This window comes from Cydia pomonella, chromosome 12 (assembly GCF_033807575.1).
Source record: "Cydia pomonella isolate Wapato2018A chromosome 12, ilCydPomo1, whole genome shotgun sequence".
Classification (NCBI taxonomy): domain Eukaryota; kingdom Metazoa; phylum Arthropoda; class Insecta; order Lepidoptera; family Tortricidae; genus Cydia; species Cydia pomonella.
In genome coordinates this window covers 8694197-8721753 of record NC_084714.1, presented here as the reverse complement: position 1 = coordinate 8721753, position 27557 = coordinate 8694197, and the positions used below count along the sequence as shown (strand labels likewise).

Here is a 27557-nt window from a genome sequence, read left to right as displayed (position 1 = left end):
ACAAATCCGGCGGAATAAGGGGGCCCTCTCTGCCGCTTGGATTGACTACAAGAAGGCCTATGATTCGGTGCCTCACTCATGGCTGGGGAGGGTCTTAGAGCTGTATAAAGTTGATACAGCTTTAAGAGCCTTCCTAAGCGCGTGTATGAGGCAGTGGACCACAGTCCTTCGTCAACCAGGAGGTGGGGATGACCGCCCTGGCCCGCAGGATTTTATAAGGATTGAGCGAGGAATATTTCAGGGTGATAGTCTGAGTCCCCTGTGGTTCTGCCTAGCTCTGAATCCCCTCAGCACCCTGCTGAAGGATTCGGGACTAGGTTGCCGGCTTCGGAGAGAGGGTGAAGTCATTTCTCACCTTCTGTACATGGATGACCTCAAATTATTTGCACCAAATAGCCAAGACTTGTTGGAGCTACTGAAAACCACCGAAGTTTTCAGTAGTGCCATCAACATGGAGTTTGGTGTCGATAAATGTGCGGTTATGCATGTACAGCGGGGGAAGGTTGTAAATTCAACAAATTTACAACTATCTGAGGCAATGTCTTTCAGATCTATCTCTGAATCAGAAACCTACAAATACCTTGGTATGTCACAGTCGTTGGGTATTGAGGACGAGGGTATTAGACAGTCGGTGAAGGAGCGCTTTTTTAGTCGGCTCACAAAAGTCCTTAACAGTCTTTTGTCAGGAGGCAACAAAGTGCGCTCCTTCAACGCCTGGGTAATGCCCTTACTCACATACTCCTTTGGCATTCTAAGGTGGACTCAGACCGAACTGAACGCCCTGGACCGGAGGGTCCGACTACTGCTCACCACACACCGTATGCTGCACCCACGCTCGTCAGTTATGAGATTGTACATCCCACGGAAGTGTGGAGGTCGAGGCTTCCTAAACGCCAAAGATCTCCACAACCGCGAGGTGTGCAATCTCAGGAATTATTTCCTTAACAACGAGTGTGGGATGCATCGTGATGTGGTGGCAGTAGACAGGAACCTCACGCCGCTCTCCTTGGCAAACGAGAACTGGCGCAAACCTGTGGTACTAAGTACTGCGGATCGCAAGGCGGCATGGGAGAGTAAGGTGCTACACGGGCGGTTCTACAAGGCCCTCACGGGACCCGACGTGGACCTGCTCGCGTCGGTGAACTGGTTACGATTCGGGGACCTCTTCGGAGAAACCGAAGGTTTTGCCTGTGCAATTGCGGACGAAGTGATGATGACGAACAACTATCGGAAATATATCCTGAAGGACGGTACGGTCGACATTTGTCGGGCATGCCGCCGTCCCGGAGAGTCACTCAGGCATATCATTTCCGGTTGTTCTCATCTTGCTAACGGCGAGTACTTGCACAGACATAATCTCGTAGCCAGGATTATTCACCAGCAACTTGCTCTTCTATACGGCCTTGTGGACCGCGAAGTACCGTACTACAAGTACTCACCTGCGCCAGTTCTCGAAAATGGTCGTGCCACGCTCTATTGGGATCGATCTATTATCACTGACAGGACTATTGTAGCCAATAAGCCTGACATCGTGATAATAGATCGATCGCAACGCCGGGCCGTGCTCGTCGACATCACCATCCCCCATGACGAGAATCTCGTGAAAGCCGAGAAGGACAAATCCAGTAAGTACCTAGACTTGGCTCACGAGATAACCGCCATGTGGGATGTTGATTCGACGATCATTGTCCCGATAGTCGTTTCAGCGAACGGTCTCATAGCGAAGAGTCTCGACCAACACCTTGAGAGACTCTCGCTAGGTGGTTGGATCAAGGGTCAGATGCAGAAGGCGGTGATCTTGGACACGGCGCGGATAGTCCGGCGGTTCCTCTCCCTGCGGCCCTGACCACCGGCAGCTTGGGCCCTGCCCCGCTGCTGGCGGCACCCTAGGTTAGGTTTTTTATAATGTGTTTATATCTTTTGTATTGTTTTGTAAGTGTTTTTATATTTTACTTTTATATACATATTGTAAAAAGCCTAATCTGAGAGAAAAAGATAAATAAAGGATAAATAATAATATTACTGACAGGACTATTGTAGCCAATAAGCCTGACATCGTGATAATAGATCGATCGCAACGCCGGGCCGTGCTCGTCGACATCACCATCCCCCATGATGAGAATCTCGTGAAAGCCGAGAAGGACAAGTCCAGTAAGTACCTAGACTTGGCTCACGAGATAACCGCCATGTGGGATGTTGATTCGACGATCATTGTCCCGATAGTCGTGTCAGCGAACGGTCTCATAGCGAAGAGTCTCGACCAACACCTAGAGAGACTCTCGCTAGGTGGCTGGATCAAGGGTCAGATGCAGAAGGCAGTAATTTTGGACACGGCGCGTATAGTACGTCGGTTCCTCTCTCTGCGGCCCTGACCACCGGCAGCTTGGGCCCTGCCCCGCTGCTGGCGGCACCCTAGGTTAGGTTTTTTATAATGTGTTTATATCTTTTGTATTGTTTTGTAAGTGTTTTTATATTTTACTTTTATATCCATATTATAAAAATCCTAGCCTGAGAAAAGAAATGAATAAAGATAATAATAATAATAAAATACTTTATTGTGCACTACAAAGAAATATACATGTTACAAACAAAAAAAAAAGGACATATGTAAGTAGGTAACAACAGGCGGACTTATCGCTAAAAAGCGATCTCTTCCAGACAACCTTCAGATAGCGATTCAGTGGCTAGAAATAAAGTTATTGGGCAGTGCAAAGCCACATAAGTGTAAAGTTTATAAAATAAGTATATATTGTAAACCTTGTGGTTTTATCTCTATCCTCACATGTGAATTCCAATATATCCAAATATATACTATGGTTCAAACTACAACATATTAAAGAACAGTCCGAAAAAAAAAAAACTGAATTAGCCGGGTCCACACATATGCTCGCTCTGTGTGGACCCGGCTATTTCATTGTTATAAGCGACTTGCTCTAATCAAAGGCAGATTTTTCAGGATCTGGAAGTCAAATTAAATAAACCATAACTTCATTTCAAAGAATAACACCTTGAGATACATAATCAATCATCATGATGTTTTCCATGTATTTAAGTATTTGTATATTATATATTGTTGTCTGAGTACCCACAACAAGCCCTTTTGCTTACTGTGGGACTTAGTCAATTTGTGTAAGAATATCACAATAATATTTATTATATTTTATTTAAAGCCAAAACCAAACACTTATTAAGTTATTTATAAATATCTGTTAAATGTAACATGCTGTTGGTAATGGTCTGTCCCTTTCAAAGATACAACATTTTAGAGATTTATAAAGTTTTATGCTAAGAGCCCCCTTTTTCATAAAGTAGCAGTTTTGTTTGAATACTAGCAAATTGGACCATAACTAAGTCATAAATTGGGACTGTTTTAAATGTTTTCATATATAAAAATGATTGAATAACACTGTACAATAATAATAAAAATATTTGTTGTATTCAATATTCAATCATGGGTTAATTTAAAATGTTGTGAAAATCCAGATGTTCTGGCTATTCAATATTTATTTGTCAATTATATAAAACTTTATGTAATATGCAATTTTACTGCATATGGAGAAATAAGTTAAAAACTAATAACTACTTTTAATATTTCATCTATGGATACCTATATGATATTTTGAATTGTGGTGGTGAAGTACTATTATGTTATTGCCATCTAACAATAGTCTAAGATTATTGTTTCAACTTCGGTATTTTTATTCGCCACTATTCTGAATAGGTCTGTTATAATAACAAAATAAACAATTAAATGACGTCACATGCCTCAAGGCGCAAATTAACAGCTGTACAAACAGACTGCTCTAATTTTATGACTTGAAATTCTGCAATTTTTGCCTTTAAGATATGACTTACTAGGAGAAACTTGGTTCTGTTATTATTTCCTACTTCCTGGTGACTTACATAGTTGCAAAATCAAATAGCCATTTCGAATCACCTACATGATAACTAGAACGTATTCATTTCTTAGGAAACTAAAGTACTATGTCATATTAGCAGATTAAGCAAGGCCTCAACACAAACAATAATAGTTCTGAATTGAGAAAGGAGCTTAAAGCTGGAGGTCACACGTCTTGACATTATCTTGTTTGAGGTACTCCACAAGAGAAGAGTGAAGGGCGATTAGTTCCGTTAGTGACGCACAACACAATTTAATAGCCTTAATTGTAACCCAGTCTAGCTTCCTAGGGAAAATCGCTCGTCAAGGTTTACCTGTACGATGTGTAATCCACGTCCTCTAACTACTGCAATTCCGTTTTCCTTCTAGCAGATGTCATTCGTAATCAACACTGCACATATTGTTCGCACCACTGTACACACAATCTCATCGATTTTTCTCGCGTTAATACACTATAACTTTATAATTCACAAACAACACAATCCTGCTAATCACTTGCAAAACAAAAAAGAAAATCTAGGAGTCCCTCGGTTTCTTCGCGTATTCACAATAAATAAAGAACTGTTCGCTTTCGTACGATTGTTCCATAAGTTCCATAGACAATATGAAATCGACAGCTGTTTGAGATAGAAGTAAAACCATTGTAATTTCAGATAATAACGCTGACTTTATTGGAAGTAAAATATATACATTAATATTTTCATGAATGCGAAACACTGAAAATTATCTAAAAGGTCATTGTTGTTAAAAATATCAAAATAAAATGCAAAAATGCATTTAACGATTTGAAATTAAACATTTTTATGAAATATTTTTAATACTGGCGAGCACAAAGCTTTCGTAATCAAACCATAGACAGTTAACAAACTGAAATGAAAATGTCCGTCTAATGATACGTTTTATCTTTATTTTGTGACTATAATAATCGTGGCTTGCAATGTTGAATATTTTCTTTGGGAGCGTATAGAATCTTAAAGTTTTATAATATCATCAAAATGATTGTCCAAGAACCTATACAGGTAAGCAGGAAATCACTTTCCAGCGTAGCTGTCAAGGTGTTCCTATCTTAGATATTTTACACATAAACATCGTTTTATTCCACAGGTTATCATTTGGGATTGTTTGAACAATTATGAATATGACAACGCTATATTCTTGGCCGAAAGACTACATGCTGAAGGTAAACATTTTGTTCTAATTGATTTTTTCTTCCTCTGCCACAGTTATCACTTCAAAGTTTGCTAAAATTGGTAATAATACCATTGGTGGTAATGAGGATTATCGATTGCCTCATATTGCTATAATTAGAGTTTTCTATGCGTATGTATCCAGTGGCAATACTCTACACAATATGTGTTAAAAATAGTAATAATCTTGTGTTCTAGTTGGATCAGAGGAGACAGCTTTCCTTTTGGGAACATGCTACTACAGATGTGCGCGGCTCAACGAGGCTCACCACTTGCTACAAAATATACCACTGACCATACCCCAGGCGAGGTTCCTACTAGCCAAGTGTTCTATAGAATTGAAAAAGTAAGTAGTACTAACTTGATTTTCATCTGTGTCATGGTCTGATTATGTTGTAGTTATAACTTAGCTAATGTAACTATTCTGGTTTATTCCAGTTACAAAGATGCAGAAGTGGTATTGGGATCCAACATTGAGATTGTGGCTTCTGAATTTGGGGAACAGGCTCCATATGCACTGCAACTTCTTGCCCACATCTTCAATATCACAGAGAGGAGAAGTAAAGCCACAGATGCACTCCGGAAGGCTCTGTCACTCAATCCATTCATGTGGAGCTCTTTTGTGGATTTGTGTAATTTAGGTGAGAAAGTAGATCCACATCAAGTATTCCAAATGAATAACACTGACTTTTCATTTGGTGTGACCACATTTGTGAATCTAGTCAACAATTCTGAAAATATTTCATTTGTTAATAGCAACATTCCTAATAATACTAGTATCAGTATGAATGCTAATGTGACTCCAATGAATAACGTGGCCCCTCGGAGTCCAATGACCATGTCCACCAGCATCACACCTGAGACGCAGGCCCCTGTGAAACGCATGCACAGTGTCTTTAGTGGACTAGCACCAATACAATTTTCCCCCTCTTTTGGAATGTTACCAATGGAAGAATCTCCTGTTTTGTATACTCCCACACTCACTGACTCAAATGAGCAAAAAGCCATACCTAAAATAGTAAACTCCTTAAGAGCACAAATGGGGCAACTAAAAGATGCAGTATTCAGTCCTACACCTAGATGTACTTTGGGCCCGGCACCTCGGCGGTCTTCAAGGCTATTCAGCAACAACAGTAGTTATTCAGTCAAAGAGAATAATAAGTCACCAAGCAGAAAGTTTGTAGCTCCTAAAAGTCCATCAAGAAAAAATAAGCAGCGGACTGCTAAAAGCAACATCAAAGCAAATGCTGTTGAAACAAATGAGAAGTCAAAATCTATAGAAACTGTAACACCCACTCTTACGCCAAAGAGCTCTAATGGAGTAGCATTATTAAATTTAATGAGAGAGTTAGGAGATGCTTACAAGGCATTAGCATTCTTAGATTGTAAAAATGCCATCAAACTATTTCAAGATATACCTGCTAAACAGTTAGCATCACCATGGGTTCAAACTATGATTGCACGGGCACATTATGAGATGGCTCAGTATGAAGCTGCAGCAAAAGTATTTGCAGAAATAAGGAAAATGCATCCTTGTCGGACTGAAGGAATGGATATTTATAGTACTTGCCTGTGGCACTTGCAGCGTGAAGCGCAGTTGTCTGCATTGGCTCAAGAGTTAGTAGAAATGGATAGGAGTGATCCTATCGCCTGGTTGGTATCTGGCAACTGTTTCTCTCTCCATAAAGAACGAGAAACTGCTCTTAAATTCTTTAAAAGAGCTGTTCAAATGGATCCCTATGCATCTTATGCCCATGCTTTATTAGGACATGAGTATGCAGTAGCGGAGGAAACAGATAAAGCACTTGCTAGCTTTAGAACTGCAGTCAGTATTGATCCCCGTAATTATGTAGCATGGTTTGGTATAGCGACAGTCTATGCGCGGCAAGAGCGTTGGAAAGCGTCGGAAGTTCACATACGGCGTGCACTGACCATTCATCCCCACTCGGGAGTCTTAAGATGTCAACTTGGGCTTGCTCAGGCAGCTTTAGGTAAAATGGACAGAGCCCTCTCAACACTAGAGCGGGCCGTACAACTGGACACAGAGAACCCCCTTTGCAGGTTCCACAGAGCATCGGTCTTGCTGCGCGCTGGAAGACCGCAAGACGCATTGTCAGATCTACATCACTTAAAGGACATAGCTCCAAGAGAATCATTAGTATATTATTTACTTGGCAAGGTTCATAACGAGCTTGGCAACAAGCACTTAGCACTTATGCATTTCAGCTGGGCGACAGATTTAGACCCGAAAGGCACAGGAGGCCACATCAAAGAAGGCTTTGATCCATCAAAACAGGAGGACCCACCAGAGAGATCAACTTAGTTCTCTGCTGATAATGAACGCCGATGACAGGCAGTAAGCGCCGTGGGCGCGCCGCGTTGACTGATTCATGTAAATATCGCGCTCACCATTCGAGCTCTTATCGACACCAAATCTTCCAAATATAGCTTTATGGAGCTCGATAGGTGTGTGGTGGCATTTAGCTGCTATAGTAGTAAGGGCGTATCTGGATTTGTTTATATGTATAGAATAAGTTGTGGATATTCCTAATGTCATCCTAGATTATGTAACTTGTATATCAAATTGAACTCCTAAACTATGCATAGAATTTATAAATGATGCTTTTGTAAGATCGAGAGACTCAGGGCTTTGATCTCAAATGAAGTTAATTCGACGCTGTATGAAAAGGTAATGATGATGCAAATATATTATATTTATTAATGCCATAAAAATTCGTGATACTGTTAAGCGAGTGCTACAACTATGTTGTTGGGGGTTTGTGTATCTTCTTTTGTACAAAGGCAGAGTGGGGTGATACCACGCCCGTGTTTCACCAACTGACAATTGTCTGTTATTGACAATTTCCCATGCTGGTCCAGCAAGTAAACATCGATATATACCGTCGTCACTTACAGACCTAGAAATGTACAGGAAAATGTTAGTGACCAGACACTGTGAAGTTTGTGAAATGAGGCCAGCTCATGTAGTTTGTAGAAATTCTTATGTCGAGAACCGCTGGCGGTGTTCCAATGTATGTCTGATGCAGATAATTACGCTCTTAACTATAAGTATTTATAATCTGAACTATTTGAGCTATGCATGTGGACATTATTGCCACGTGAAGGTGTCAATCTCGCTGGGAACCCCATTTTCTGTTCTGCTCAATATCTAAACTAGTAGCTGGGGAGCCGACGATGCTAAATGTGTAGTTACTCAAGCGTCGTAGAGACCTATTGGATTGGAAAGAAAAAAATGTTGTGTTTGTGATAGGAATAAAAAAGGTTGTATAATAATTTCTCTTTAGCGAGTAGACTACAGATTTTTTTAAATGTAAAAAAAAAATCGCCATGTGCAGTTATTCGAGCGCGTGTGATATTGGTAGTGTCAATCGCGCCACATGTCTCTGAAAACAAGGACATGTTAATCTGCTATTTTGGTTTACATAGTCAGGGTAGAAAATTAGAAAAAAAAATACTCGAATGTGTCAGATATTCAAAGGGGATGTTAAGTGGACCACACAACAGTGTTTATTTCAATAATCTGACGATTTCAGCTATCCGTATGCAAATTGCAAAACAAAACGGCCATTTTGAAATACTCGAGCGTGTCAGATTATTATACAGAAAGGTTCAGATTAATGTCCCAGCAGTATCCTTATTCTGACGATTTAAAAAAATCTGTATGATAATTTAAAAAATACATACTAGATGTATATTTGTTTTTATCTGTAAACTATTTTGTGCTTAATAGACTGCGTAGAATACCTGTATGTAGACTAAAATCGACCAACGGGTTCAAGAGATATCAGTGTATGAAGATTTCTGAATGAATTTTTTTTAAAGTTCGAGTAACTTCAAATTTAGCATCTTGCGCTCCCCTATTATTATTATCAATACTTAAATTATTTCGTTAAAAGTGTTTTATGAAAATAATGACAACAGAGGGCTATATGAGAACGGTGCGAAAGAATGAAAAAAAAATCCAACGACTAAAAACATAAATTACAATTAAATTTTACACCCGTAAGCTATACTTTTTCTACACTATATCTAAAAGTGTGCTTAATTTACAAACAGGAGTAAGATATAGCGTACAAGTGAAAGGGCTGGCCGCACTAAACTTCATAAAAGATTTTACACTTTGGCTTGTGCACATCGGCAGATTATTTAATTTCGTTATTCTTGCATTAGTCCATTCAAAATAAAAAAAATATCGAACGCGCTCGAGTAAGTTAAGGTCGCGATTTTTTTTTTTGCAACTTTGTGACCCTGGCACTAGTTTACATATCGCTAAATTCGTCAGATTATTGAAATGGGCACTATTTAACTAGCCATTAATCCATCGTATCTTAATCTGATACGCTCGAGTATTTCAAGGTGGCAAGACAAGGACTCACACTCGATTGAGGTACTAACAGGGTGCAAGGTGACTCCAAAAATCCCCTCTTAAGACTCCCCAACCATGGAGCTCTATACGTAAAAAAAATTGTACACACAGCTGCAAAAGTGCATACACACTTAACGAATGGAATTCATTTACAAAGTGGGTGTACTGGGTATGCACGTCCTATGCATGTATTTATTATACCTACGTCCTACAGCTGGGTTTTACGAAACTGAGTATATGCAATCAGCAGCAAGTGGACTAGGCGTACGAAATTATCTACGCATGCTCTTATTTTTTTAACAGTAGTTGTGTTGCGATAATTTTTACCAAACTGACTACTCCAGTACCAAAGTACTGAATAGTCAAGTTGACAAAACAAAAAGTGGGTTTACCAGGGAGTATGACAAAAAAGCACAATGCAAAGAGACGAGGGGTTACCATATTGGGGTATGAAGTAGGCTTGTCTAGTAACTTGATAAGGAGATGGCCCAAGAACGAATTTGAAATCTTGTAGTTCAAGAATAGGAGGTTGCCAGCATCTTAGTTCATAGTGCATGAAATCATTTTCGTGTATTTTCCATGTGTTTGTACAATAATAATAAAATTAATTATAGCACTGTTTGACATTTAAAATCACCAGGACATGCTTGATTTAAACCACCTCTAATTATGTGTATGAATTAAAATAAATAGAACTGATGTAATATTAATGTGCCTTTTATTGAAAAACATATTACCTATAAAGATAAAATGTTTCACACGCATCGCAACATTCTTTCACACATCCAATTACAAGTAAAATTGCTTTTAATTTATGGTTGACTGATGTTTTAATACATTCGATTTTCTACCTAAACAGAATACAGTCGGTATTAAAAGTATACTGCCAATTGGTGTGATAATTGTAATTATACACTAAGTTAATGTGATAACGTACAAAGTTAAATGTACTCGTATATATGATGTTGCAGTCAAATTGTAAGAATACGCCTTTTACACTCGGCGTCGTCATTTTACAACACTTCTGCAAATTGCCGAAGGCAAATTGTTAGTGCGCTCAATATTGTCAACGTAAACGTGATGGTTGTCTGAGGACGACCATGGTTTGCTATTTTATCATGCATGGTTATACCATCCTCAAGGTCACTCAAAACCGAATCAGTGCACCCCACTATCCACGTGGTCTTGTCTTTCCTACCCCTAGAGAGCAATTGCGAAATGGGAGGCGCGGAAAACAAGCTGCTCCGTGGCGCAGCGCCGGAGCCACCCAGATCCAAAAGCCTCCCCCGCCCCACTCGCCCCTAATAAGTCCGACGAACTCAGATGTGATAGACACCTCAGTGTTTTTCATAGTTTTGATGAGCAGCGCCGCGCGTGGTAAATCAAAGAACTAATTCGACCAAAACGCCGCGTTCACGTTTGTAAAATGACGACGCCGTTTGTAAAAGGCAGACTTACAATTTGACTGCGACACAGACCATCTTGACTACCACAAACAAAGGTACAAGTTCAAGAGAACTAAGGTACAAATTCACGCGTTTTTATGACTTCATAATATACTAAGATTTGCATATATATAAGTCTGATTCTCGAGTACTATCTAAATTCGAATTATTGAAAAGAAAAACATTCCGATGGAATGCGAACTTTCTTTTTAAAATTTGATTATAGGGACCGTGCGCGTTGGAGGGTCTGCCATCTTGTGGGCTACATCGGAACAAAAAACATCACATTTACGCCTCGCGCCAAAAATCTGACGGCTCCTGTGCTGCCTCCTATAGTTCATGCACGCTCCCTATAAATGAGTAGGTATAATCAAATATACAAAAAAATTTCTTTTTAGAGATTACACAATTGGCATGATGACAGTATCAAAGAATCATGGAAATAATGGTTCCAAAAAACATAAGCCGTGGGCCAATTAAACCCGACAGATATTAACCATATTCCACAAAAAAAAAATTGCATTTTCCTCACATGACACGTTATTTACTTATACACCTTGGTGGAAAAAAAAAATACAACGAATAAGTGGCGAGTTTACTTTAAAACTTTAATGTCTGTCAGTAGGTATGTCTAAACCAAGCCACATAGTGGCAGCGTCACAATTGTCATAATTTCTAAAACAAAACCGATTTCAGGAAACTTTGTATGAGATTTTAGTCTCTAAATGCGGTCAAGAAAACGCCTTTAAATTTTTTATTGGCCCATGGTGTATAATTATGTTAATATGATTCTAAAAAATGGCCCAATATTAGTATAAACATTAGGATTACTAATGTGTTCAATAAAATAAAAGTGCAAAATTCTCCAAATGGCATTTTTGACTGAAACACTAATCAGAAGCGAGCCAGACCATAACGTTATCATTCCATGACATTTATTTAGGTTATTCTCCCACTAGTTACCACCAAGTTGTTACTAGTGGTAACTATTGGAGAAAAAAATCCCAGTAGTTACCACCAACTCAGTTTGGACTGGGTAGTTACCACTGGTAATTTTTTACAGGTCATCGATTAATTACGTCACACGAATCTCTAGGTCATTATGCTCTAACAACGAATGGGAATTACAGTACTTTAATTCGTATTGTTTTAGAGCAACCTGTACAAAACCAAGGGTGTACAATAATGATAATTTGACGTTAAAAACGATATAAATCCTTTGGTCTTCAATGCGCGATTAATACTACTGTCGCTACTGTCATATGTCCACAAGGCACAAAGGGCCTACCGCGAAAAAAGAAATTTCGTTATCTGCTTCTCTATCACTCTTGCATTTTCAAGCGATAGAGGCAGATAAAAGATTTTTCGCGTTAGGACCTCAGAATGTGATGCAATACAATATACACGTTTAAAATGACTTAAAAATAACTACTCATTTCATATTCCTGTTTTCATAGTGAAAATATTGTACTTATTGTAGTCAGAAAATTGACAGCTCAGGTACTGGCGCTGTTCGGGCCCGTATCCCGTGTAACATGCAGAACAGTTCGATTTTTACCATTAGAAAGACGGTAAAGGATCTTGACATGTCTTTTTTAATAAAAAAAACACTTGAAAAAATAAGTTACACCAAATATGCAACAATTTTTAAATCATATACGATTATATACATTATTTTGCATTCGTATGTAATATAAACTAATTAAAAAAAAAAACGTTTTTAAATAAGTAAATACACGTCAAGATTGTTTACATTTTATATAATGCTAAAAAAACTAACTATAGTAGTTACTTTTTCAAGCGTTTACGTGTAACAATCCAGGGGGTCTACCGCAAAAACCGAAATTCGAAAATTGCGGGGTCTTTCTCTTTTACTCTCACTAAGACGTAATTATAGTGACAGAGAAAAATGCCCGCAATTGAACTTCGATTTTCGTGGTTCTAGTGTAACGTTATACGTTACATGAAAGTACTATTATTTAAATAAACTACATAAATAAATGAAAATACCACTTAAAACTAATTTTACAAACTAATGTTTTCAATTTTAAACATAAAATTGCAACAAGTATTCGTCGGCGCCGTTTTAGCGCTCTTCGAAAGATTTCGTAAGCAACATTTTAGCGCTCACGGTAACGAGTTCTTTTGTTTGTCGAATATACTTATCGGGAGTTGCATTAGCGGATCGCTCCCACGATTCCCGAACTGCACTCGAGATAGAACACACGTCACACGGATCATCGGTCTCTGATACGTACCTATTTTGGAAAATGTAACCGATTTGATATAATTAATATTCGTGTTGTCATCTCTTAACGTTCCTCAAAGTGTTTAGCGTTGTAAATACGTTAAATGTTATAACGTGTGTGTGAATAAACCCCAAATTGGGGTCCAACGTTCGGGCTGCTATTTTGGGTGGAGGATCCACCGCAGCCACACATACCACCAACGCTACTCTCGCCAGTAGAAGGGCCAGCACTACATCAAGCCCCGGGCAGCCAAGTACAGTCGTCCACAATTGCGGCGCCCGCGTACACCACCGACGGCACAACCCAGGCGAGAGTACCTAACCGCAAAATGGATAGGATCTTTGTGTGAATTTATTAAAAAAAACCTGCGACCCATATTTTTTGTTAAGTGGCCCGCGTATTTCGGATCAGTGTTTTTTTTATTTTATTTTAAATTAAATGTTGTTTATTTTGCACGAATCTAGTTTATTCATTTTTCTCTTTTAGTTAATAAACTAGACAGTAACCGTGACACTGGCGCCCAATAACGTGGTTAAATTCACACAAGTCCTATTTATTTCTCGGCCTTTGTAGTTAGTGTATGTTTGTGGCTTATTTTTTTGTGCAACGTTTTTTTTTGGTTTTATTTGATACTAAAGTGTACTTATAGTAAGAAATCATTTGTAAATTTTGTAAGGTACCTTAGAAATTGATTTCTACCCACACTTGTCTAAATTTCGTAATTTTTTTTGTTTCTTAAAATAACGCTTTGTATCACAAAAATAGTGACCCTATTATTAATTGATCCTTTCACGTAAAAAGTACACATTAGTAGCACGCTTTTTCTTCTCTTTATTTGCAACTAACCTGTTTTTATTTTTATTTTTCTCTAATTTGGAAAACCAAACGTTCATCATTCATCAAATTTTGTAACAGATCGGAGAATTTTTATTATAAGTTTATTAGTTTCTGCTTCTGACCACTTACCCTCTAGTTCACTTTGAAATCACAATGTTGCCTGTCAAATATCTTTCTCTTCAAAAATCGGAGCTCGAATATGAGGTTCAAATCCGAGGGGCACTACATCAAGCCCCGGGCAGCCAAGTACAGTCGTCCACAATTGCGGCGCCCGCGTACACCACCGACGGCACAACCCAGGCGAGAGTACCTAACCGCAAAATGGATAGGATCTTTGTGTGAATTTATTAAAAAAACCTGCGACCCATATTTTTTGTTAAGTGGCCCGCGTATTTCGGATCAGTGTTTTTTTTATTTTATTTTAAATTAAATGTTGTTTATTTTGCACGAATCTAGTTTATTCATTTTTCTCTTTTAGTTAATAAACTAGACAGTAACCGTGACACTAGCCCAGGTAACCCCAAACGTATGGCGCCGTATAGCGCCATCTAAAATATTTTGCATTAGTCACTTGTCATAGTAGAGATAAACCATATTGCAAATTACGCGTATTCCTTCGTCTATTAAAAAATCTTTTTCACAATATTTCCTAATGGAGACACTAAATCTACGTAAACTTCTGCAAAATAGAATCTAGCGCTTTCCTAACCGTAGGGTCATTGAACAGCTTGTTCTGAGCGACGGCGGGCGCGGGCGCGGCGGCGGCGGCGGGGGCGGGGGCGGGGACGGGCGCGGGCGCGGGCTCCGCGGCCGCCTTGTCGTTGAGGATGCTGAGGATCCGCTGCTGCAGGTCTGTCTCCGTCTTGTTGTTCGACGCCGGGGCGAGAGGCTCGCCTAGCTCGATTTTGACTTGTTGCTCTTTGCGTTCCTGTTAATAAAGTGAAAGTAATGTGGATGTTGCAGTAAGGATAAGGATGTACAAATATCTTGTATCATTACTTAATCTGGCGACTTCTTTTTCTTGCCATGTATACATTTTCTGTTAACTAAGTTACTTTACTTTTCTATTCGTCGACTTTAATGCGTCTCAATACCAAACTGTAATTGGATACTTTTTACTATGGGCTCCCAATTCAACTAAAATGTTTTTTCTAAACGCTTTAGTCGACTGTAATGAATTTGAACAATCACGTGTCGCCACGGTCAAGAGGATAAGACATCAACGCGCTACACTATTTAATGAGTAATAAGTGCGTTGATGTCTTTTTTACTATCTTTATATCTACTGAGATACTTACCCAATTTTGTTTAATTAATTAGGTTTTATAGTAGAAAAAGTATTATATAGTGTACTATGTTAACCATTGCACACAAGGCGATATTTTGCGAACTTATGTACAATGGAAATCCAGCAAAAACGCCCAGTCATTATAGGAAAACGTGTTTTTAACTTCAATAAGGCGAAAATAAGTAACTTCAAACAAGCCTAGTTCGCTTTGGTGCAGTTATTCGATGTTATAATGTCAATCTAATATTAAAAACGGATCCTGAAGTTTTGCCGGTGTTTGTGGCCAGAAATTTAGAAAAACTACCTCCAGTGACGTTTGACCATATAGATGTCACGAAACTAATAAAAGACCTTACGTTATTTAAATCGGAGCTCAATGAAGTAAAGTCTAACTACGTTCGTATACAACAGCTTGAGGAGGTACGTGCCGAGGTACTTAACATGAAACAAACTTCGCTAAGCGGCTCAATGTGCAATGTAAATTTAAATAAGCGTGGTGCCGCCTTTTTAGATAGTGGCCCTATGGGCATGTCGCATTTTAATGATGCTTTGCTGGACAATTCCATCCAAGCCCCCATAACAAATTCTTTATCAGCGTCACATACTCGAAATGAACTGGAACCATCGGAGAGTTTTATAGCTACCGTCGAACAAAAACATGTTACGCGTAGTCCGCCCGGCTCACCGCTGTTAGCAACGGCCGGGAGTGACGTCATCGTGACCGAGATAGAAAACTGTCCGGCCGGCACAGCTGATCGGCAGTGCAATGCACCGGAGATAACGCGCGGTCAGCAAAATAAGGAAAACGAAAACGGGGACCCCTGGATAACTGTAGAACGACGAAAAAAATATAAAACTAATTATCGTTATGCAGGGTTAAGGGGCATAGCCCGTGACGCAGAATGTAAATTTAGAGCTGCCGAAAAGAAAGTGCCCATTTTTATATCTAATGTTCATAAGGAGGCCAACGAAAGGGACATACAGGACTATGTGCGACAAAAAACAAATGAGACAATTAATTTGCAGAAAATTATTACGAAAAAACAGACTGAGCATAACGCATACAAGTTTTTTGTTTCTGAAAATAAGGTCTCATTATTTTTAGATAAAACCTTATGGCCGCGAGATATTATATTTAAGCGCTTTGTGCATTTCCGACATAGATATGCGGACAAAGAAAATATTGAAAACGGCCTTAATCACAATAATGAGTAAAATAGTGTGTAGAATGGCAAGTTATAATTGTAAAAACGTTAAGCGATCAATAGATAGTATAAAAGAGCTGTGCCAATCTTGTGACATAGTAGCCTTGCAGGAGACATGGCTCCTTCCTGACGAATTATCCTATCTAAGCTGCATGGATAGTGATTTCTCCGCCACGGGTACTTCAGCAGTGGACACATCGGCTGGCATGTTGCGTGGTAGGCCGTACGGAGGTGTGGCACTTCTGTGGCGGTCGAGCGCCTTTAGTAACGTGAATGTGATACAGTGCGATAATCCGCGTATATGCGCTATCAAAGTGGAGTCAACAGATAGGCACTTTTTAGTGGTGAGTGTTTATATGCCCACGGACAGCACGAGCAATCTTCCCGATTTCACAGACTGTCTGAGCGCGGTGAGTTCTTTAATAGACAATAATAATATTGAGTCGGCATATATTTTGGGAGATTTTAACGCTCATCCTACCGAACCTTTTTATAGCGAACTTATCGGTTTTTGTGATGATCAGAGATGGAGTTGTGTTGATGTGAAGGAATTAGGTTTGAACTCGGATACCTACACTTTTATAGGTGACGCGCATGGTTCTAGGAGGTGGTTGGACCATGCTGTTGTGACAGAATCTTGTTTAAGTTCTATTATCAAAGTGTATGTTAAGTATGACGTGTTATGGTCGGACCACTTTCCCTTGATATTAGAGTGTCAACTAGATGTACTAATTCCTAAAATAACTAGTCATACTCTTTTGGATAATAAGGTGTTATGGGGGGTTAGAAGTCAAGAACAGATTGATAGGTATAGGCAAGAATGTCATAATAAACTAAGACTCATTGATTTCCCGGCAGCCCTCAGAGAATGTTCCGATCATAAATGTCACAAAACTGAACATTTAAAAATAATTAATACTATGTATACTAACATCGTGTCTGCCTTGTGTGAATCTGCTGCAGCCAGTCGAATTTTAGGCAAGCGTAGGAAGAAAAAGCAGATAGTCGGTTGGAATAGGCACGTCAGCCAAGCCCATACTGATGCTCGTATAAAGTTCCAAACGTGGATATTGCACGGAAGGCCCCCGCAAGGTGTCATATTCAATCAAATGTGTGAGAGTAGGAAGATTTTTAAGTCCCGATTAAGGTGGTGCCAAAACCACCAGGACCAGATCAAAATGGACATCTTAGCTACTCATCAAACGAATCATGATTTTCGTGCGTTTTGGAAATGTACCGAGAAGTTAAATAGTAAACCCGGCCTTCCGGTGAGCGTGGGGGGGGTAAGTGACCCAAGAGGCATAGCTAATGTTTTTAAAAATTGTTTTAAGGTTACGTCACCTTTAGGACCTGCAGCTGGGGCGCTCGACCCTGAGAATCGTGATGACATATTGGGAACAAGTTTTACTGCATCTGAAGTCAGACAAGTGATAAAATCTATTTCAAAAGGAAAATCACCAGGTCATGACGGTCTCAGCGTCGAGCACCTCCAGTTCGCGGGCCCCCACCTCGCGAGGACACTTGCTATGCTCTATACCCTCTGTGTAAGCCACTCATATTTACCGCCTGAGCTCATACGAACGGTAGTGGTTCCTATTGTAAAAAATAAGACGGGGGATCTGTCCAATACTAGTAACTACAGGCCAATATCTCTGGCCACTACCATAGCTAAAGTGTTTGACGGCTTGCTGAACGCGCGATTGCAACAACACCTGCAGCTGCACGACAACCAATTTGGGTTTCGGCCTGGACTTTCCACCGATAGTGCCATCTTGTGTTTAAAGCATGTCGTCAGATACTACACAGATCGAGAAACACCTATCTATGCCTGTTTCCTTGACCTGTCGAAGGCGTTTGATCTGGTTTCATACGATATCTTGTGGAAAAAACTCAAGGAAATTAATGTTCCTTGGGAGTTAATACAAATATTCAAACATTGGTATGGAAACCAGGTCAACGCTGTTAGATGGGCAGGTACATACTCTGATTGGTATAGGCTGGAGTGCGGTGTTAGGCAGGGAGGGCTGACGTCACCCTCGCTTTTTAATGTGTATATTAACTCACTCATCGAGGAGCTTAGCAGTCAACATGTTGGCTGTCATGTGGACGACATAGCCGTCAATAATATAAGCTACGCGGACGACATGGTCCTGCTGAGCCCCTCGGTGTGTGGGTTAAGGAAATTGCTGAGTACCTGTGAAAAGTTTGCCAATAATCATGGGTTGTTATATAATGTAAATAAATCCGAATACATGGTTTTTAGCGGGGGAAATAAAGCGCCTAGTAGTGTACCGGAGATTAAATTGTATGGTTCTCCACTAAACAGAGTGCAGCAATTTAAGTATTTGGGGCATATACTTACTCCAAGTCTTAAAGACGATAGTGATTTAGAAAGGGAGCGTAGGGCGTTGTCGGTGAGAGCCAATATGTTGGCCCGCAGGTTTGCTCGTTGTTCCAACGAAGTTAAAAAAAACGCTTTTTAAAGCTTATTGCACATCTTTTTACACGAGCAGCCTGTGGGTAAACTACACTCGAAAAACTTACACCGCCCTACGCGTACAATATAATAATGCGTTCAGGGTGTTGATGCGGCTGCCCCGCTTCTGCAGCGCATCAGGGATGTTTGCGGAAGCGAGAGTTGACTGCTTTTATGCAACAATCAGAAAGAAATGCGCGTCCCTGGTGCGGCGGGTGCGGGATAGCCGCAACCGCATCCTGGCCATGATAGCGGATAGGATTGATTGTCCTTATATACGACATTGCTGCAGTGTGCACATCTCTTACAATGCTCAAGTAGTGGGGTGATGTGCCCACTGTTGCAATGGAGTATTTATTTATTTGTGTACATAGCCATAGCAATATAAAAACCTTAGATATAAGAATACTAACGTAGATAATAAGATAATGAACTATTTTGTTACTAACCATGTATTATGAATCCTTGTTATTTGAAATAAATGATTAATAATATAAGAGGAAGCCACTTTTTTGAAAATTGTACTTTTACTATTTTAACAATTAATATATCAGTTTTGATTTTTCATTGCAAATGTTGAAAAGCGTCGTATGAAACGCGTATGCATTGGTTCGCTCGCTTCCAGCTCACGCACGCAATATCGCCTCGTGTGTAATAATCAGCGCAGCACACTTGTATCATAATGTACTATTACAGTACATATGGTGCTATTTTATAGCACTAGTGCGAAAATTAGCAAATATAGAACATTTAAAGGGCCATATGTACTGTAAAACGTTGTACGATACATGTGCGAATAGGTAATTCGCAAATCGTGTCGATTTAAAACACTCCCTTCGGTCGTGTTTTAATTTATCGCCACTCGTTTCGAATTTCCTATTTTTCGCACTTGTATCGTAATGTACTATAGTAGCAGTCTCAAAATGAATACATCACATTCAGTTCACGTAAATATTTAAACATAATATAAATATTCGATGAAATAATTTACACGCAGTCTGCCTAAATAAACACTTTAAGTAATCGTTTTATTGAAATTCGACATTTGTGGTAGAGGTGTTACGTCACTGGCCATATTTTTTTGGTTTGGAATTTGGACAATGTGTCCCCTATAAAAGTGTGTCCCGACCTGCAAGTACTCGATGACCTTCTCATACTGCATGACGGTGAGGCTCCGGCCGTCGGCCAGCTGCCCCAGCAGCGCGTACACGGCCTCGCGGCCGCTCGGCCCGCCGCGCTGCACCTCCTGGAAGTTCCGCGATAGCAGTTGCAGCGCGTCCTCTAGCGGCATGTTGCGGTGCTCTGCGAAAAAAATAGGCTGCATTATACGACATTATAACTTTAGCGTGAAGTAACCTTAATAGTTCCAGAGGCGGAAGAGGTTAGGCGCGGGCAACGTGTGCCTACGGACTCGCAGTCCGAGGGGCCTCGCGCCTCAAATGAGTATAACATCTCAGACACAACATAAAAATGTTCGTTATTTCTTGCGCCACCAGAGGGCCTCGCTAAATGTACCTTGCCCACATAAAATGTTTGTCTTGCCCCGTCTTTGCATAGTTCAAACCGATTATATGTTTCATAGTTCGATGCGATTACGAAAGTAGTAGTACTATTTAGTGGATCTTCAATATCTCTAATCAGAGATTTAAAAAACACGAATCATCAATCCCGAACATAGATTACATAAATTTTAAATCCATTCAATTTGGTCTAGTTGCAAAGAAAAATACCATTATCTTAACATTTTTTAATTACGGCTCACTACAAAGGCGTTTTCGGTTTACCAACAACTTACTTGATTTTGTTCCCAGTAGTGCCCTTTTCATGAAAAGTAGTTATTATATGTGTATACGAATATTTAATGCTCTTCCAGATAATGTTAAGGATCTCCCTCTTAATTCATTTAAAGCACAACTTTATCGTTGGCTGAAAACAAAGATGTTTTATACTACAGATGACCTGTTTTGCATGTTAGATACGTAATATTAAGTATAAGTTAGATAGTTATTAAGTTAAGTGTACATTTGCATGCTAAACTAGCAAAATATGTTTTTGTACTGATATATGTTATCCTTGCCATCTCATTGTACCATATTTTAAGCAAATAAAGAATATTACTATTAGTATTACGAAACCGGGTTTTTTGGCCAAAACCGAACTTTCGGCCAAACATTGTTTTGATGCTGATATCGACCGAAACATAGGCTGGACACTACCGAAAATACAATCTTATAAATTTCGGCGTGACCGAAAGGTTTGACAGTTTTTGGCCGAAACTGAACCTTCGCCAGAAACATGGTTTTGATGCTGACATCCGCTAAAAAATAGGCTGGACACTACCGAGAATACAATCTTGTAAGTCACGGCGCGGCCAAAAGGTTCAACAGTTTTTGGCCGAAACATAAGCTGGCCAGGGACACCACCGAAAATACATGTACTGCGCATACAAGTCTTGTACATTTTGCGCGGTCGAAAGGTTCGGCAGTTTTTGGCCAAGACCGAACCTTCGGCCAAAACATACTTTTTATGCTGACATCCGCCGAAACCGAAACATAGGCTGGACACTATCAAAAATACAATCTCGTAAGTTCTGAAATCGGTAAGGAGAATCATTATCATTACACCTTATAAAACAAAGTCCCCCGCCGCATCTATCTGTCTGTATGTTCGCGATAAACTCGAAAACTACTGAACAGATTTCTATACGGTCTAGTACGGTATCACCTATCAATAGAATGATTCTTGAGGAAGGTGTATAATTTGTTAAGGCTTTGTGTAACCCGTGCGAAACCGGGGCGGGTTGCTAGTCATTAATAACAGAATGTCACATACCTTGAGGCAGCCCGTGCAGTATGGTGAGTGTGAGCGAGCGGTTCTCCTGGTTCTGCGGCATGACGAGGATCGCGTAGAGGCAGCCGCGCGACGCTATGTTGCCGAGCACCTTGCCGATGGGCACGTCCTCCATTGGGAACAGGAGGTCCACCACGATGCCGAGGCGCTTCAAGCGACCCTCGATGTATTCCGCGTATTCACTGTAATTCAACATTTTATTAAATAAGGTTGTTTTTAACAATGATTTTTAAACAATTGTTTTAAAATTTTCAGCCTCATTGGAAGTCCTCAGTGGGTCAAAATTAACTTGCAAGATTTGACCTGAGCAACCATAGTTACATATTTACATTGCTAGTTAAATAAAAGCTTGTAAAATACAAAAAAATATATACACATTAAAAAACAAACAAATATTTGCGCTTTTATGCATGTCACTGAGTACAAGGTAGGTTTTTTTTATACTAGCTGATTTAAATAGTATGCAATTTTAACATAACATATATTATATATTATACACGTAGACAAAGAAATAGACATCTACCTATGTGTTTTCACTTTCAGGAGTAAAATTCGTACGAAAATGTGTAAGTGAAATTAGACTTATGCGAGAGCTTCAAAGATGACGGTGATCTCGCAATCATTGGCCGGCACAGCACTCGGCAGTGTGGTGATCTCGTGTCTTGCGTCTCAAACGCTTAATGTAGTGTCTGGTGTCTGTTTACTCTGAAGACTGGCCTAAAGTATGACAAAACTGAGTGAGCCCTGGAGCGGGCTGATCATATACTAGCAGCCTCAATGGACGCAGCTTTGATCCTTTTGAAGCTTGATACCAAGCTGCAAGCCCTAGACGCTCGCCGCGGAGGCTACACTAGTGGATTAATTAAGTACTTGTTAAAAAAACTTGTTAAAAAGCTTCCCTGATCACTGGAAAAGAAAACACTATATAACCCTTTATTCTTCCTATCATCTAATCTTACAAATCCAAGAGGTCTCTACGACGCTCGAGTAACTTCAAATTTAACATCGTCGGCTCCCCTGCTATAAACGCTTAATGTAGTGTTTAGACTGTTTAGTAAAGTGCGAAACAAGACTTACGTGAGCGCTTTAGAGACGACGATGATCTCGCAGTCGTTGCGCTCGCTGACGGGCACGGGCCGCGGGTACTCGGGCGGCGGCGCGTAGCGCTCGCGCGAGAACCCGCGCTGCTCGCTCCACTCGCTACCTGACAATTACATATATAATTTAAATACTGCTGTTTATATTTCAGTGTATTCCATAAGCAAAAAGTCGAGTAGTTTAGTTGTTGTTTAGCAGAATGGATACAAAATGTTGTACCTTATTGCTGCAATGACTGACTAGCATGTTTTTTTCTAAGATCCTTAAGGAATATAAGTTATAAGTATTACGACGTCTACAGCCGAGCTGTATGAGGCGACGAGTCTATGTGAATAATAGGATCCATGGTGTATTTGGATGTATACAATATTTGATTACCATTTTAACTAAATAATTGAGCCACAGGAGCACTTCGAGAAAAAAAGGAAAGTTAAAAAACCAAGCCACCAAACCTGTAGGAATATAAGTGGTTTATTCTGTAAAAACTAAATTAGTAATTAATTAAATTATTTTTTGTTTAGCCCGATGGGTGACTGGTGGAGAATGCCATTAGGCATTAAGTCCGCCATTTGTACATTATTTTTGTGTCTTTTGTACAATAAAGTTTAAATAAATAAATTAAATTACATAAAAATGTGAGATATATGTTTTCATACTTAAATGGTAAAATGACAATGTTATTACATACGTAATCAAGATTAATTGTTTTTTTGCTTTCTATGAAAAACTTACCTCTTCTTACAAAATAACCGGCTAGAATAATAAAAAAATGACAATTGTATTGTTTTCTTATTGGTATCAAATTTTAGAACAAAATATTAAGCTTCTAAAGTTTTATTATCGTTCTAGATTCTGAGACTGTATTTGTCAAATATTTTTGATTAGGTAGTAAGATGTGGAACCTCTCCTCGGCGGAGCCTCCTCCCTGTCCCTGTAGGGCGCGCCGGGCGCCGCGCCGCCGTGCCCGCCGCGCCCGCGGCCCCGCCCGCGGCCGCGCGGACCGCCGGGGCCGCCGCGTCCGCGCCCGCCGCGGGTCTCGCTCCAGCTCTGGTTACTGTAGTTGTTCTCTTCGTAATCGTCCTCCCTGTCTCTGTAGTTACCTGGAATATCACATTTACTTCATGTCGAATAACTTGTGGTCGCCCACGGTAAATGGGCTAATGGGCTATGAGGCGAGTGGCATGGCACAATATAGCACCGTGCCTTGAGCTGTCGCCGGTGCGCGGGAAGGTTCTCACGGCACAACGCGTTAAACGATATTATTCGAAGGGCACTGGTGTCAGCCTATGTCCCGTGTGTGCTGGAGCCGCCGGACCTTAGTCGGTCGGATGGTAAAAGGCCGGACGGTTTGACTCTGGTACCGTGGGAGAGGGGTAAGTGCCTTTTGTGGGATGCCACCTGCGTCAGTACGTTCGCTGCCACGCACCTTGGCGGCACCCTGCGATCGACGGGACCTGCTGCTGAGCAGGCGGCGTCTCTGAAGAGGGACAAGTACTCGAGGCTAACAAGCTACTTGTTTGTTCCTCTTGCCGTGGAGACGTCTGGGTGCTGGTGCGCGGAGGCGAAATCTTTTCTTGGGGAACTGGGGCGTCGTTTGCAGGAGAGGGTTCTCGACCCCCGCTCCGGGTCTTTCCTAACGCAAAGATTGTCCATCGCGGTTCAACGTGGAAACGCAGCAAACGTGATGAGGAGTTGCTGCCTTTGTGTTAGGAGCGATGCGGGTTGTTTGACTAGTTTTTATAAGTTAGTTTAGGTTTAGTTTGTTGTTGGGTTGTCTTTGAGATTCAAGATGACGAAGACATCTCGAGAATATTTTTTTGTGTTTTGCTCATTCATATTGTTTAAAGTGTAATATTGATAGCTTATTATGCAGTGAACTATCGTGGAATGGTGCAGCCAATTAAAAACTAATCTTGAAACGCATTTAATCATGTTTTAATCAACACCCGGTAATCCATTGTGGCTTTTAGTAAAGTCCAGCTATCTCTTTACTAAAAGTTTAAAAGTTTGCTGATAGTTTATTTTTAGTCCTTAAGTATTTTAAGAAGAGTTACAAAAAAGGTGTGTTTTTAGACAATGTTTATAAAAATCATAATAAAATAGGTGCTCATTTCTTTCAAAATCCGGCAGACAAGAATGGAGATAAAAGATTGAAGAACCAATAGCCATTTGTCTTATTATTCTATCTGTAGTGCAAATGTAAGAGTAATGGCTCAAAACTTGTCAAAAGTCGTTGACCACAGGGAACCCCTTAAGATTCCCTTTGATATATACTTTTACCAACATTGTTTTTCAACATTTTCTTAGTAGTAATTGTGGTGGACAGTATTATAAGGGATAGCTCACATTAGTTGATATTAGTCTGGCCCTCATTTTTACTGACTAATTACATTTATTAGGTTACAAGGTTTAACCTCTGTTCAAGTTGTAATGCAAATGATATATTTGATAAAAATAATAAATGAACTTGCCTTGACCATGACTTTGGTCACCTATGTAGTTGCCATAGCTGTCATAGGGCTCCTCTCCCCCATCATTGTCCCCTGGTAGGTTGTCATTGAGTGCCACCGCTGGGGGCACTTCGGGCTCCACTATAACCACTTCTGTAGGTCTGGAAGAATACATTTAGGATTTGTGGTAGTAAACACAACCTATTGTGCATTGACTGATACTATCAAAACTACTAGTATTAAAAGAATGCTTTTTTAATGATTAACATGATTGCTACCGCAATTAGTTAACCCTTTACCAGGCCAAGGGATATATTCCACCCACATCTTATATCGGTGACCGTAGTCAGGTTTTGACTCCAAACCACCTACAAAATATTTTGTCAATCCCTGAAAATATTATTTTATGATCTTCATTCACAACACGCTTCTAAATTGCGAATATATCTTTGGCAGCCGTTTAAATTCACTTGAACGCTAATTTCAGTAAACTACGGAGAAATTCGAACACTTTCCATAATTTCTATGAAACAGAAGTACATAGGTCGAACAATTTTTTGATATTTTGTAGATTTTGAGTGTTGAAAGCTAATGTAATCGTAAACATTGCTAAATATTCATGCATTATTGTGTATGACCAAAATTAGGATGTGGGTTGACATTATCCCATGGCCTTATTAGAGTTTAACTGTGTGGGAGCTATTTTTCCCATGGCCCGGTAAATTGTCTTGTCATGTCATAAAAACTCACGTAAGTAAGTAGTGATTGATATAATGTTTCGTAGGAGATTTGGAGTTAAACCTTGACTATTATAACCGATATAAGATGTGGGTGGAATATATCCCTTGGCCTGATCAAGAATATAATAAGACAAAATCTAGTATGACAGTTCATTACTTAGACAGGCGATGGGATAACCGTAACCCACATTTTTATTTCTGGTTTAAAGGAAGATCTCCGACTTTCATAAATACATTTTTTTACAAGGCGTTCAATACGGTTGCAACAGCATATAAAGTACGTATTAAGACACGCTGGTTGTTCGGGGCCTGGTAAAGGGTTAATTCATCTATTTTAACCATGTCACATACATGTACAGGGTCAAATGGACCCTGTAAAACAGCATGTTAAGTATCTGCATAGGTATGTCAATACCCTAGTTTACACTCATACTAATAGGTGTGTATTTATTCTGCAATAATTAGTAACATGACTTCAGACAACAGACATCACATACATATTATAAATAATTCATTTTTATCTGGCTCTGCTATAGTCAGGCAAAAAGAGCACCATACCTTACTTTATCTGGATTGGTTTGAGCAGTTCTCACGTTAATATTCTTCCCCAAAAAGATGCTCCCATCAGCATTAGCGATAGCTTGCTTTGCGCTGGCCTCTGTCTCGAACTGAACGAAACCAAAATTCCGATTCACGACAATGCCGTTGATCTGCCCATACTGAATGAAGTGGTCGTACATATCGTCAACTGTTGCATTTTCACTTATTCCTCCAACATATATACGAAGATGAGACGTAGACCTATCTTTCATAGCCTGTCTGTCAAGAGTCAGTTTGTCTGTAAGAAAAAAATTGCAGATTAATAAAGCGCATAGCCTCAGTTTTAGAGGATATTATAAGAACCGTCTATGTGAAAGTACTCGATGTTAAGATAAATAGGAAATATATAATTGAGCACGACATGCATCAAAACAAATTACTTACCCGCCATGGCTCCACGTATATCACTTTATTCATATATTTGAGAGAAAATAGCAAGCTGAACTAGGACGCGCCGAATCACGATATCCCTGTGTATGTGTATGGATGGAGACATTTGATGATTTGACATTTCGTCGTGTGAGTTGCCAGCTCAGATATCAAGCCTAGCGTCTAAAACGTCGTGGATAATTGCATGCAATTTTTGTTTGTGTTTTTGATTGATCGTTTGAATTCGTTCCACTTATTTAGCCAGCAATAAAGAAGGGTTATCGTAACATAGAAAATTTGAATTTTGCGCTTTCTTATACTGAGAAAGTGCTTAGACTGGCTATATCAAAAATCGCAAGCCGTTTATTGCAACGTGTACCTTCTAACATTTAGAGGGCCTACCGCATATCACGTTCGACGTTTTGCCTCTCTGTCGCACTTATGAATTCGTATGTAAGTGTTACAGGGAGTCAACACG

General features: G+C 39.8%; 3 protein-coding genes across 4 annotated transcripts in view; 1 reads left to right on the top strand and 2 right to left on the bottom strand.

Moving 5' to 3' along the window:
• Positions 1–4495, bottom strand: part of LOC133523431 (transmembrane protein 184B) — a 51662-nt gene extending 47167 nt beyond the window's left edge. The window contains exon 1 of one of the 2 annotated variants that reach the window (XM_061859006.1): positions 4213–4495. The gene's annotated coding sequence lies outside the window, so the exon portion shown is untranslated. The remainder of the gene's footprint in view (positions 1–4212) is intronic. The other variant, XM_061859005.1, reaches the window with a different exon arrangement.
• Positions 4496–4744: 249 nt separating this feature from the next.
• Positions 4745–10182, top strand: LOC133523427 (cell division cycle protein 27 homolog). Its single transcript, XM_061859000.1, has 4 exons — positions 4745–4917; positions 5003–5078; positions 5284–5431; positions 5524–10182. The coding sequence occupies exons 1-4, from the start codon at positions 4894–4896 to the stop codon at positions 7406–7408; spliced, it is 2133 nt and encodes a 710-aa protein (XP_061714984.1). The 5' UTR covers positions 4745–4893; the 3' UTR covers positions 7409–10182.
• Positions 10183–14508: 4326 nt separating this feature from the next.
• Positions 14509–27390, bottom strand: LOC133523430 (nuclear receptor coactivator 5). Its single transcript, XM_061859004.1, has 8 exons — positions 27095–27390; positions 26669–26948; positions 25392–25531; positions 23823–24020; positions 22900–23026; positions 21805–22004; positions 20102–20274; positions 14509–14931 (listed from the first exon to the last, which is right to left on the bottom strand). Exons 1-8 carry the CDS (start codon positions 27099–27101, stop codon positions 14671–14673), a joined length of 1386 nt encoding a protein of 461 aa, XP_061714988.1. The 5' UTR covers positions 27102–27390; the 3' UTR covers positions 14509–14670.
• Between the last annotated feature and the right edge of the window lie 167 nt (positions 27391–27557).

What these genes read in the sequence shown, in the direction of transcription:
- LOC133523427 (XM_061859000.1), top strand. Translation starts at nt 4,894, where the DNA reads ATGATTGTCCAAGAACCTATACAG. An exon ending in TTGTCCAAGAACCTATACAG is followed by an intron (nt 4,918 to 5,002) that starts GTAAGCAGGAAA and finishes TTTATTCCACAG; the next exon opens with GTTATCATTTGGGATTGTTT. An exon ending in CGAAAGACTACATGCTGAAG is followed by an intron (nt 5,079 to 5,283) that starts GTAAACATTTTG and finishes CTTGTGTTCTAG; the next exon opens with TTGGATCAGAGGAGACAGCT.
- LOC133523430 (XM_061859004.1), bottom strand. An exon ending in GTCGTCTCTAAAGCGCTCAC is followed by an intron (nt 22,005 to 22,899) that starts GTAAGTCTTGTT and finishes GTTGAATTACAG; the next exon opens with TGAATACGCGGAATACATCG. An exon ending in ACTGCACGGGCTGCCTCAAG is followed by an intron (nt 20,275 to 21,804) that starts GTATGTGACATT and finishes TTTTTTTCGCAG; the next exon opens with AGCACCGCAACATGCCGCTA.